At 56.3% G+C, this 12,377-nt stretch overlaps 1 protein-coding gene across 1 annotated transcript in view; it reads left to right on the forward strand.

Moving 5' to 3' along the window:
* Nucleotides 1-12,377, forward strand: part of CYFIP1 (cytoplasmic FMR1 interacting protein 1) — a 29,481-nt gene that overhangs the window by 5,921 nt on the left and 11,183 nt on the right. Inside the window, 14 exon segments of the mRNA XM_036303668.1 lie at nucleotides 122-303; nucleotides 1,488-1,584; nucleotides 1,688-1,816; nucleotides 2,265-2,369; nucleotides 4,591-4,682; nucleotides 5,371-5,488; nucleotides 5,930-6,052; nucleotides 7,056-7,181; nucleotides 7,800-7,966; nucleotides 9,638-9,785; nucleotides 10,476-10,694; nucleotides 10,697-10,848; nucleotides 10,850-11,019; nucleotides 11,951-12,107. Coding sequence (XP_036159561.1) covers nucleotides 122-303; nucleotides 1,488-1,584; nucleotides 1,688-1,816; nucleotides 2,265-2,369; nucleotides 4,591-4,682; nucleotides 5,371-5,488; nucleotides 5,930-6,052; nucleotides 7,056-7,181; nucleotides 7,800-7,966; nucleotides 9,638-9,785; nucleotides 10,476-10,694; nucleotides 10,697-10,848; nucleotides 10,850-11,019; nucleotides 11,951-12,107 — 1,985 coding nt within the window.

Below are 12,377 nucleotides of genomic sequence, written 5' to 3' on the forward strand. Positions count from 1 at the left end.
AACGCGCTAACCACTGAGCACGCCTCCAGGGAGGGTGGGTCTGGACACTGCAGTGAAAGCCAGACGTGGAGCTGTCCCTGCGTTGGCAGCGGCTCTCCTGACCCCCTCTTTCCGTGCTCAGAGAAATGCCATCGAGCGTTTCTGTGGGGAGGTGCGGCGCCTGTGCCACGCGGAACGGAGGAAGGACTTCGTGTCGGAGGCCTACCTGGTCACGCTGGGCAAGTTCATCAACATGTTCGCGGTGCTGGACGAGCTGAAGAACATGAAGTGCAGCGTGAAGAACGACCACTCGGCCTACAAGAGGTGAGCCTAGCGCTGCGCCTGAGCCCCTGGAGAGCGCCTGGGAGTGCCTGGTGCGCTGTGCTTCCTGCACAGGGGGTGTGCCTCCGGGTGTGCGGAAGTCACTGCAGCTGCTGGCGGTGGGCACTGGCCAGGCCCAGGCCTGTTTTGATTTTGTTGCTTGTTAATCCTCGCCTGGGTCTCTTTTTTCATTGATTTTTAGAGAGAGTGAAAGGGAGAGGGGAGAGAGAGAACCATGGATGTGAGAGAGACACATCGACTGGTTGCCTCCTGCGTGCTCCCTGACCTGGGCCAGGGATGATGCCTGGAACCAAGGTAGGTATGTGCCCTTGACTCACATGTTTGTTGAGCGCTCAGCACCCTTGGGTGGCAGAAGCACACAAGACCATTTCCTCCTCACAGAGCCTTGGGGTCACTGCACGGGCGTTGGGCTCCGTGAGCGTCTCGGTGAGGGGCAGGTGGGATCTGCAGCCTGAGGTGCCACCCCTGGTCACTCTCTGCTCAGGATGGCCCGGTCAGGGGATGGTGTCCCAGCAGTGGGTGGAGCTGGCCCGGTGGAATGCTGCAGTGAGGTCCCGTGGAGCTTCCTGGTTTCCCAGACCCGCTCTCCTCGGGGGCGGTTTTCTCTTTGAATGCGGAGAAGATAACTGGAAAAGGCGGGCATGGCGTGGCGTGTGCTTCTGGAACACTGTGTGGGTGGCTGGTGGCAGGGAGAGGGCCGGGCGGTCAGGGCAGAGCCAGCTGTCTACGGACAGACTTTCTCTAGAGCCTGTCCCCAGTCCTGCTGAAGGCATGGCTGGTTAGAACCAGGTGACAAGGTGCTGGCTGATGGTGCCTCTTGCCACACAAGGAATCCGAGCTAGAAAATTCAGTTGGAAGAGTTTTTACTTTGCATGTGAATGGGCTGTAGTTGCATTGCCTCTGAAATCATACGTCTGCTGCTGTGTCTTTAAAATGAAATTGACATCAGATGGGGTGCATCATCGATCTGCTTCCTCCTGCACGCCCCCGATGGGGAATCTAGCCCACAACCCGGGCATGTGCCCTGACCCGGAATCCGGCCATGACCTCCGGGCTCATGGGTCCACCCTCAACCACGGAGCCGCCCCCGCTGGGCTCTTCTTCTCTTTTTAAATCATGAAGCATGTTAGTTGATGACCTGTTTTCTTTTTTTCCTGCTTACAAAGGGCTGCTCAGTTTCTACGGAAAATGGCAGACCCACAGTCCATCCAGGAGTCGCAGAACCTGTCCATGTTCCTGGCCAACCACAACAAGATCACACAGGTGAGGCTCGCGCCCTCCTGCTCTGGCTGGTGGGGTGTGTGGCTGGGGCTCCAGGGGACAGAGGACCTGGAGCAGGTGGTGGCATGGGGCTCCCCTCTTCCAGTCTCTGCAGCAGCAGCTTGAAGTCATCTCTGGCTACGAAGAGCTCCTAGCGGACATCGTGAACCTGTGCGTGGATTACTACGAGAACAGGATGTACTTGACGCCCAGCGAGAAACACATGCTTCTCAAAGTACGCGGGTGGGGACGGCTGTTGAGGGCCCCACGGAGGGAGAGACACAGGAGGGTGGGACAGCCAGGATCTGGCCAACAGGCTGTGCTTTGTCTGCGATCCTTTTGTCAACCTTTTTTAAAAATATATATATATATATATATATATATTGATTGATTGATTTCAGAGAGGAAGGGAGAGGGAGAGAGAGATAGAAACATCAATGATGAGAGAGGACCATTGATGCTGCCTCCTGCACGCCCCCTACTGGGGATCGAGCCTGCAACCTGGGCATGTGCCCTGACCGGGAATGGAACCATGACCTCCTGGTTCCTAGGTCGACGCTCAATCACTGGGCCAGGGCTAAAATGCCTTTTCTGGAGAAAGAGTGAAGTGTCATTTCTGTAGGTGCTTGTGGGCAATTGACCTTGTAGGTCTGAGCTTTCTATGCCACTTTGTGCTTTTTCAGGTCATGGGATTTGGTCTGTACTTGATGGATGGGAGTGTCAGCAACATCTATAAACTAGATGCCAAGAAAAGAATAAACTTGTCCAAAATCGACAAGTTTTTCAAGGTGAGTGAGTGACATTTCCATAGACGTGTGACCGTGACGGGTCCTGGGACACTGCCTGCTCCCTCCCCGCCTCCCCACACAGGCCCTGCCGGGCTGTGGTCTCGAATGAAGGGGACCATGCCTTGCGTCCTTTGTCTGCCTGGTCACTCAGTTACACTTGTCCCTGTGTGTGCCCGCAGCGGCAGTCCTTAAGCTTCCTCATGGGGTCGCCATCGGATGGTCACCCCAGCGTCTGTTGATCCATTCTGTCGTGATGGGCATGTGGTGGTTTCTGGGTTCTCGCCGGTGTGAACGGGACTGCTCAGATTTAGGGACATCTGCACATTTCTGTTGGACGTGAACCCAGGGATGGGATTGGAGTCATGAGCATAAAGGTTTTCAGTGTTTGTAGATACAGTTTTCCATGGGCCTGCGCTGCTTTGCAATGAGTGAGCGTTCCCCTTGTTCCACTTCCTCGCCAACCCCTTTGGAAGGGGCGCCATCTGAAGGTTGGGCGTGTCATTGCGCTCTTTGGGCCTCTGATGCCTTAGCCCTTTGTGTGCTTCATGAAACATCACTTGACATTGCTTGGTTTTCCCTGTTCGGTTGTTTCTGCACGTATTCTCGGTGTGTGTGCCCCAAAATGCAGCCATTCCCCTTTCACTTTCCTAAAGGTGTCGTTTGATGAATAGAGGTTCTTCATTTCATTGTTATCCATGTGTCCATCTTTAATGTCTACTCTAGGGAATGTTTCCATACAGCAGGCTCATGTGTTAGCTTTTGGACGCATCACCGCTCCTTTTCCATCTAGACCTATAGTTTCCCTTAGAACTGGTCTCTGTATGGCGTGAGGTAGGGGTTGGCATTCTTCTCTCTCCCTCTCTCTCTCTCTCTCTCTCTCTTTGTGATTCTTTTTTTTTTTTTTTAATAATATATGTTTATTGATTTCAGAGAGGAAGGGAGAAGGGAGTGATAGAAACATCAATGATGAGAGTGAATCATGGATCGGCTGCATCCTGCAGGCCCCCTACTGGGGATCAAGCCCGCAACCCAGTGCCCTTGACTGGAATCGAACCTGGGACCATTCAGTACATAGGCCGATGCTCTATCCACTGAGCCAAACCAGCTAGGGTTCATTGTGATTCTTTTAATATCTTTATTGGTTTTAGAGAGAGAAGAAGGGAGAGGGAGAGAGAGAGAGAAACATCAATGATGAGAGAGAATCATCGATCGGCTGCCTCCAGATCACCCCCTACTGGGGATTGAGCCTGCAACCCAGGCATGTGCCTTGCTGGGAATCGAACCTGCGACCCTTTTGTGCATGGAACCACGGTCGACCAACTGAGCCACACTGGCCAGGGCTAGGGGTTGACATTCTTGGATTTTTTTTCTCCCTATGGATATCTAGCTGACCTGTGCTTTCATTGCAGAGGCCATCTTTTCCCACAATGTTCTGTGTTTCGTGGGTCATAAACCAGATGTCTGTCTGTGGCTCTGTCTTAGGTCCTCTGTCCTGCCCCACTGGTCTCCATCCATGCTCCAAGGCCACACAGTCCTAGTGGCTGTGGCTTCCCAGTAGAGTAGGTCTGCTCACCAGGAAGTCTTCAGTTATGTTCTTCAAGACTGTCGTGCGTATCATCCCTTCACCTTTCAAAATGCATTTTAGAACTGGCTTGTGATCGCCACACATGCTCACCACTCGTAAAACACCTTCCTCTTGGAATATTGTTTGGGATTCCATTGCATGTATAGATTCATTTAGGGAGAATGGACTTTGTTAAATTACCAATTCTTCCAATACGTGAACCTGATATATTTCTCCATTCACTTAAAACTTTAAAATGTTCTCCGGAATTTTTGGTAGTATTTTTGCTTAGAGGTATTGTCTATATTTTGTTTAATGTATTCATACATAATTTTTTTATTTTTGGATGCTTTCGCAAATTCTTTAAATTTTCATTTTCTAGTTGTTGCTAGTATTAGAAATGCAGTTGAATTTTTTATGACCATAGATCTAACCAAAGTCAGAATAATCTCCATATTTAAAATGATTTCATGAATGTTGGTACTTGTATTTTGTTCTTGAAGTGAATGTAGAACAAAAAGTGTTCACCACTTTTTTGCACTAAATGGTTTGCAGAGAATGCTGTTAACCAACAGTAACCAATGGCTATTCACTCACGTAATTGTACGTTTGGTCACTGAACATACATGCTGACCCTATTTTTTCCTTTGACTACAGCAGCTCCAGGTGGTCCCACTGTTCGGTGACATGCAGATAGAACTCGCAAGATACATCAAGACCAGCGCCCACTACGAGGAAAACAAATCTCGGTACGACCGTGAGCTGCCCAATAGAATGTTCTGAGATGTTCCTATTGTCGTTGTTTTGTGTTTTGTGTTTTTTAAGAGAGAGGGAGAGAGAGACAGAAACATCGACGTGAGAAAAGAACATCTATTGGCTGCCTCCCCTACATACACCAACTGAGGATCAAACCCATAACCTAGACAGGATATGTTTTCCATTGCAGGGACGGACGGAGGGAGAGGTAGAAAGAGAGAGAGAGAGAGAGAGAGAGAGAGACCTATGTGAGACATCAATCGGTTACCTCTCGAATGCTCCCCAGTCGGACCTGGGCTTTAACCTGCAACCTAAGTTCGTACCCTTGACCAGGAATTGAACCCACAACCGTTTGGTATGCAGGCCGATGCTCTAACCATTGATGCACACTGGCCAGGGCTAATTTGATCTTTCCATCACAGTTGACATTCAGCATGACTTTGCATTGTTTTCCGGGGTGCAGCATGGTGGTGACCTAGTCATATACTTCACAAAGGGGTCCCCGTGGTATGTCCAGCACCCTCCTGGCACCACACACAGTTAGCACAGCATGACTGACTGTATTCCCTGGGCTGCACTTGGCATCGCCGTCAGGAAGCAGTTTGGTGACGAAGGAGAAATTACGGTGACTTTTTAAAAAGGAGCAGGCGGCCCTCCGGTGACCCGCTCCCCTCCCGCCAGGTGGACGTGCACGTCTTCCAGCAGCAGCCCCCAGTACAACATCTGTGAGCAGATGATCCAGATCCGAGAGGACCACATGCGCTTCATCTCCGAGCTGGCACGCTACAGCAACAGCGAGGTCGGCAGGCCAGCCCTGGGGGCCTTACTGTGAATGCAGGACCCACCCAGCTACAGCCGCCACGCAGCTTAGAGAAAACTAGGTTTATCACTCACAGTCCTGCAGGGCCCATGGCCCTGGGGGTCACACACGAGATCACAGGTGGAGAGAGCGGCCAGGAGGGCCTGTGGGCTGTGGGTGTAGCAGATGCCTTTTCCTCAGTGAACTGCAGACTTAAGGGGTTAGAACAGCGGGTAAGGGCCCTGGACCCTTCAGTGCTCAGGCTGAGGCGCTAACCACTAGCAGCGCTGGCCAGGGCCTGATGGGTCGTGTGCCCCATCATGTCACATTTCTGGGCCAGGGCCCTTGGGGTGGATTCCTAGAGCGGGTTTGATGGGACGGGGGAGACTCGGCCAGATTTCTACATGTGGGACGACTTCTCGATGCTCCTTGATGCTCCAGGTTGTCACAGGCTCCGGCCGCCAGGAGGCCCAGAAGACAGACGCCGAGTACCGGAAGCTCTTCGACCTGGCGCTGCAGGGCCTGCAGCTGCTGTCCCAGTGGAGCGCGCACGTGATGGAAGTGGTAGGCGCCCTCGCTCGCTTGCCAGGAGGCGGGAACACTAGGAACCTGGAGAGCGTCCTCCCCTCCCCACCCCCCCAGACTCATCAAGATATGGACTTGATGATATTTTTTTTGCATTAACTTTGGTTCTTGGATCAAGAACAAATTGGCTTTTTATTTGGGGGCCTAGAAATAAGGTTATATGTCTATTTAAATGGAAGACAATTCAACATATGTTTCAGGCACCTGTGTTACAAATCAATGGCCTCATCTGTTGGCATTGATAGCCTTTAAATTGTAACGTTACGATATTTTTAAAAATATATTTTTATTGATTTCAGAGAGAGGAAGGGAGAGAGAGAGAGATCGATGTGACAGTGAAACATTGACCAGCCGCCCCTTATAGGCCCCAATCCTGTCCATTGCTTTCCGCCCCGGTGACCTTCCATTCCTGGCTTGTCCTTCCCGCTGCCCCTGTCTGTCTGCCTGTCCTTCCCACTGCCCCTGTCTGTCTGCCTGTCCTTCCCGCTGCCCCTGTCTGTCTGCCTGTCCTTCCCACAGCCCCTGTCTGTCTGCCTGTCCTTCCCGCTGCCCCTGTCTGTCTGCCTGTCCTTCCCGCTGCCCCTGTCTGTCTGCCTGTCCTTCCCGCTGCCCCTGTCTGTCTGCCTGTCCTTCCCGCTGCCCCTGTCTGTCTGCCTGTCCTTCCCGCTGCCCATGTCTGTCTGCCTGTCCATCCCGCTGCCCCTGTCTGTCTGCCTGTCCTTCCCGCTGCCCCTGTCTGTCTGCCTGTCCTTCCCGCTGCCCCTGTCTGTCTGCCTGTCCTTCCCGCCGCCCCTGTCTGTCTGCCTGTCCTTCCCGCTGCCCATGTCTGTCTGCCTGTCCTTCCCGCTGCCCATGTCTGTCTGCCTGTCCTTCCCGCTGCCCATGTCTGTCTGCCTGTCCTTCCCGCTGCCCCTGTCTGTCTGCCTCCTACATGACCGGCAGCCGAGCACTGCAGTCTGTTTTTCCCTGTCTCTCTGACTAGTATTCGTGGAAACTCGTGCACCCGACGGACAAGTACTCCAACAAGGACTGCCCCGACAACGCTGAGGAGTACGAGCGCGCCACGCGCTACAACTACACCAGCGAGGAGAAGTTCGCCCTCGTGGAGGTGCGTCTGTCTGTGGTCTCTGCCTCCATCGCCACCGGCTCATGTGGGCTCCCTTTTCAAAGGAGAGGAAAACGGGAATAAACCACCTACATTTGTCATTGCTTCTCTGTGGGGCAGCCCTTTTGCATCTGTCGCAGTTGTCGAAACAGAATAAAATAGGCCGTGGGTACTGATCTCTGCCGACACCTCCCCTGGGGCAGGTCCAGGGGGACAGGAAGTCACCTGGCACCTGAGAGCCAGGAGCCCCTCCCTCTGCCCCCCTGGGAGCCCTGATCCCAGGCTCTGCCTTGGGATTTCATTTCACTTACAGCTTCCTGTCTTTTTTTTTAATATGTTTCTATTGATTGAGAGAGAGGAAGGGAGAGGGAGAGAGAGGAACATCGACCAGGAATCACCAGTCCTGAGTGGGAATCGAACCCATGATCTTGTGTATGGGATGATGTTCCAAACAACTAGCCACACTGGCTGGGGCAGCATTTCTTTTTGTCATTAGCAAATAGACATTCCTCATCTGTTTGAAAAGCAGCACAGCCATGGAACAAACCCAAGCAGAGCCCAGTGGTTGGGAGAGGCCGGCCGTGTGCATCGGCCGTCAACCCAGAGCCCGTGTCCCCGCAGGTGATCGCCATGATCAAGGGCCTGCAGGTGCTGATGGGCCGGATGGAGAGCGTGTTCAACCATGCCATCCGGCACACGGTCTACGCCGCCCTGCAGGACTTCTCTCAGGTCACGCTGCGGGAGCCGCTGCGGCAGGCCATCAAGAAGAAGAAGAACGTCATCCAGAGGTCAGCGCCTGCGCTCGGGCGGGATCGGAGGGCTGGTGCAGGTTAACCTGGCCGTGCAGTCAATGTTTCCTCTTATGTACATACTAGAGGCCCCGTGCACACAATTCGTGCAAGGCAGGCCTTCGCAGCCCCATCCCCGCCTCCGCCCACACCCGCCTTGTCCTGACGCTGCCCGCGTCCGCAGCCACAAACCCTCAGTTCCCCAGTTCCCTTGTTCCGCGGAGCCCCCCTATCCATCACCCCACAGAGGGTGCCCTGGGCCTCCCTCTTTGGGGTGATTGCGGAGCCCCCCCTACATTGATCGATCCGCCAGCTGGTGCCCTGAGCCTCCCTCTCTGGGCTGATCAGTTGAGGATCCCCTGCCCCTCCTCCCCACATTGATTGCCCCTCAGAGGGTTGCCTGGGCCTCCCTCTTTGGGGTGATCGCGGAGCCCCTCCCCAATTCATCACCCTGCTCACGGTGGCCTGGGCCTCCCTCTGCTGGGTGATCATGGGGCAATGGCAGCCCCCTGACCAATCGCTTCGCACCCACCTTGACTGTCCTGGTGCCAATGCGTGTCATACTTTGGTCCTCCGGATGGTCGTTCTGCTGTTGGGCCATTTGGTCGATACGCATATTATGATTTTATTATTATAGACTAGGGGCCCAGTGCGTGAATTTGTGCGCCTTTAAAGGAACTATGGCCACAAGGCTACGGTTGGCACAGGGGCAGGTCTCATCCCATCCTCCGCGCCGTGCCCACCCCTCCCGCCACGGCCCCCGGCCCCCATCCCCTGTCTGCCAGCAGCCCTGCTCCCGCCGCTGCCGCTCCCATGCGCCCCTGGCACCGGCCCCACTCGTACCTGCTGATGGTGTGGAGCGACTGGGGCCAATGCTAGCAGTGGGTGTGAGCGGGCCGGCGCCGGCCGCGGGTGTGAGCGGGCCGCCACCGGCAGTGGGTGTGAGCAGGCCGTCGCCGGCAGCAGGTGCGAGGGCAGCAGGTGCAAGAGGCGGCTGCTGGTCCCAGTCGCCCCTCAGGAGCAGGGGTAGGCGGAGAACCCCTGAGGGATGATCAGGGCTGGCAGTCGCCGCTTGCACCCACTGACGGCGCCGGGCTATGGGGCCAGCGCCAGGCACCAGCAGCGAGTGCGAGCAGGGCCGGCGCCGGCAGTGGGTGCGAGCAGCGGGCAGGAGGTGGCGTGCGGTAGCAAAGAATTTTCAGTAACCACCAGAGGCTCATCCCGATGACAGTTGGTCTGGTGCCCCCACTCACCTGCTCCACCATCCGGCCGCGGCCAATGCCCGTCATGTTCTGCACGCGCCCCCTGGTGGTCAGTGCGTATCATAGTGACTGGTTGTTCAGTTATTACACCATTCAGTCTATTTGCATATTAAGGTTTTTATATATATGTTTTTATTGGTTTTAGAGAGAGAGGAAGGGGGAGAGAGAGAGAAACACCCATTGGCTGCCTCCTGCACGCCTCACACTGGGGATGGAGCCCACAGCCTGGGCATGTGCCCTGATCAGGAATAGAACCGTGACCTCTGGTTCATGGTTGACACTCAACCACAGAGCCACTGCAGCCGGGCAACAATCTATTTTTAAAATCCCCTGTTGAGCTGGGTGAGCGTCCGCTGAGATGCTGTGGTGGCCAGTGGCCCCACGGCGTCAGCGCTCGTGCCGTGTTTAGTGTCCTGCAGGCCATCAGGAAGACTGTGTGCGACTGGGAGACGGGGCACGAGCCCTTCAACGACCCAGCCCTGCGGGGCGAGAAGGACCCCAAAAGCGGCTTCGACATTAAAGTGCCTCGCCGCGCCGTGGGACCCTCCAGTACGCAGGTTCTCGTCCCTGGTCCCCCGTCTCTGCCTGTCCCCCAAGAGGGCCAACCCTGAGCAGGGGGTCGGGAAGCGCGGTCAGGAGTGAAGTACGGTCACCTCTACGCTCGGACAAATCCCGTCTTGCCTGTCTCCCTCCGGCCCCTCTGTCCGCGGCCTGCGAGGGTCCGAGTGCTGCCCGGGACAGTGCAGGGACTGCCCGGCTCGCTCACTTGCATGCAGACCTTAGTCTGACGGCCCAACGCCCAAGTCCAAAATACGGGTGACCGTCCGTCTGTATTCATGCTGCTTCTGGGCGGCTGTTTCGGGGCACGGGAACGATTTTCACGTGGTGCTGCAGGGTATTATTCCTGAAGAGACAGCTTGGAGAGATTTAAAAGTGCAGCTTCTGTGCCCGGAATGGAGTCACCACCGCTTTCTTTCTCTCGTTCGGCCCCCAAGCAGCTTTCTCCTGACTCACACCTGCCCCCCGCCCTCTGCTTTCTCCTCCCGTGGGGGCCCGGCCCTGCCTGCCGGTCACCAGGATCCCCAGCAAAGCACGTTGCTGGCTGTGAATGGGACGCTCGGTATCTGGGAGGAAGCCCCGTCCGGGTCCGTCCGCGGTGTCTGCCCTGCGTCCCGTGTGTGTGTCCCTGCTCCGCGTGTTGTGTGACTAACGCTCTCTCCGCCTCTCCCGTGTCTGTCCGTGTCTAGCTGTACCTGGTGCGCACCATGGCAGAGTCCTTGAGCTCCGCTGAGCTGCTGCGGCAGCTCAAGTCTCTGGGCATGGAGAGGCTGGTGCATGTGGTTAACGCGTTTCTGAGGCAGTCCTACACCTATCCGCCTCTCTTAACCTTCGGGGGTAAGACACCGTTCGTTTCCCTTGCTGACGTTCAGGGCACGGAGGCGAATGCTCCTTCGCAGGTCCTTCCTCCCACGCAGCAGCCCGCGGCCACGTAGGTGGGCGCCCAGACCCCTTAGCGGAGCCGGGGAGCCCGGCTCAGGTCAGGGCCTCGGAGCAGCCCTCCTGGGGCCGAGCAGCGTCTGGCGCGACTAATGCTCCCTGTGTGTCCTCTCCCGCCAACGTCTCCCTGGATAACGCAGCTTTACATGGTGAGAACCATGCTGGAGTCCCTCATTGCAGACAAAAGTGGCTCCAAGAAAACCCTGAGAAGTGGCCTGGAGGGGCCCGCCGTATTGGACATAGAAAAATTCCATCGAGAGTCCTTCTCCTACACTCACTTGATAAATTTCAGCGGTAAGAGCCACTGCTGACCAGCGCCCGGCCCAGCATGCTCTAACACCGCTAACACCGTCCAGAGCGCTTCCGCCTGCTGGCCGTCCCCGCTGAGGTCCCCGCACGCACCCGCACCCGGTGGTGACGTGCGGGGACCTGTAGCCACCTCCACCTGCTGCCGTTCGCGCGTGGCCGGCCGGGTGCCCCTCCGAGCGGCATGGCCTGTGGACGGGTGAGGGCCGTGGGGCCGTGGCTGGCCCTTCAGCCGCACAGGGTCTGACACGACCAGCGAACGTCCCTCTGGCAGTGACGTGCGCAGTGGGCAGGTCCCCTGGCTCAGGCAGCTGCCCCGGGGAGACGCAGGGCCCCTGGACCAGGGCGCCGGTGGGGGCCCTTGGTTGTCCTGTCGCAGCCGTGTGCTCCCAGCGGGAGGCCCCGTCTTGGCTGGGACGCTGCAGGTCTGCAGTGAAGAACGAGCTTTTTGCTTTTCACTCCATCGCAGGGCAGAAGCATAAAAAACAGTCCTTTTGCACTAACTAGACCCCAGGGAGTGTGCAGGAAATGCCGCGGCGGCTCCCCAGCAAAACAGGGCCGTCCTGGTCTGACTGCTCCTTTTCAAAAGCACTTTCCTCCCAGCCCCCGAGGCCCACAGGGCCCACGAGAGGCACCGATGTCCCTGTCAGACCCACAGCCCCGACGCCCCCTCTGTCCTTCCCTGGTGAGAGCGGGCACAGCCCAGGGGGCTTGCCTGCAGGCAGGTGTCCCGTCCCTAGTGTGAGGGGCCCGAGACCCTGTCCACTCACCACCCCCGCATGGCTCCGGGCTGACAGCAAAGGACCTGGCGCCTGGTGCACGGCCCTCGCCCTGTCTGTCTGTCTGTCTGTCTGTCTGTTTTTTGTCTGTGAGTCTGTGCCGTTGACAGAGACTGACCCGCTGCCGTCCGCACCCCCAGAGACGCTGCAGCAGTGCTGTGACCTCTCGCAGCTGTGGTTCCGCGAGTTCTTCCTGGAGCTCACCATGGGCCGGCGCATCCAGTTCCCCATCGAGATGTCCATGCCCTGGATCCTGACCGACCACATCCTGGAGACCAAGGAGGCGTCCATGATGGAGTGAGTGTCCCGGGCCCTGCGGGCTCTGCTCGTGGTGACCGGGGGCCCTGTTGGCTTTGGGGAGGTGAGAGGTGGAGGCGGGGCTGGGCTGTTCTCGGTGCTTAATTTGATGCCGTGATTCTAGGGGAGAGACGGGAGAGTCATACAAGGGACAGGTTTCTTGTCTTTTTTTATTTTAATGTTTTTATTGATTTCAGAGAAGTTGGGAGAGGGAGTGAGAGAGAGAAACATCAATGATGAGAGAGAATCATCAATCAGCTGCCTCCTGCA

This window comes from Myotis myotis, unplaced genomic scaffold (genome assembly GCF_014108235.1).
Source record: "Myotis myotis isolate mMyoMyo1 unplaced genomic scaffold, mMyoMyo1.p scaffold_m19_p_38, whole genome shotgun sequence".
NCBI classification, from domain to species: domain Eukaryota; kingdom Metazoa; phylum Chordata; class Mammalia; order Chiroptera; family Vespertilionidae; genus Myotis; species Myotis myotis.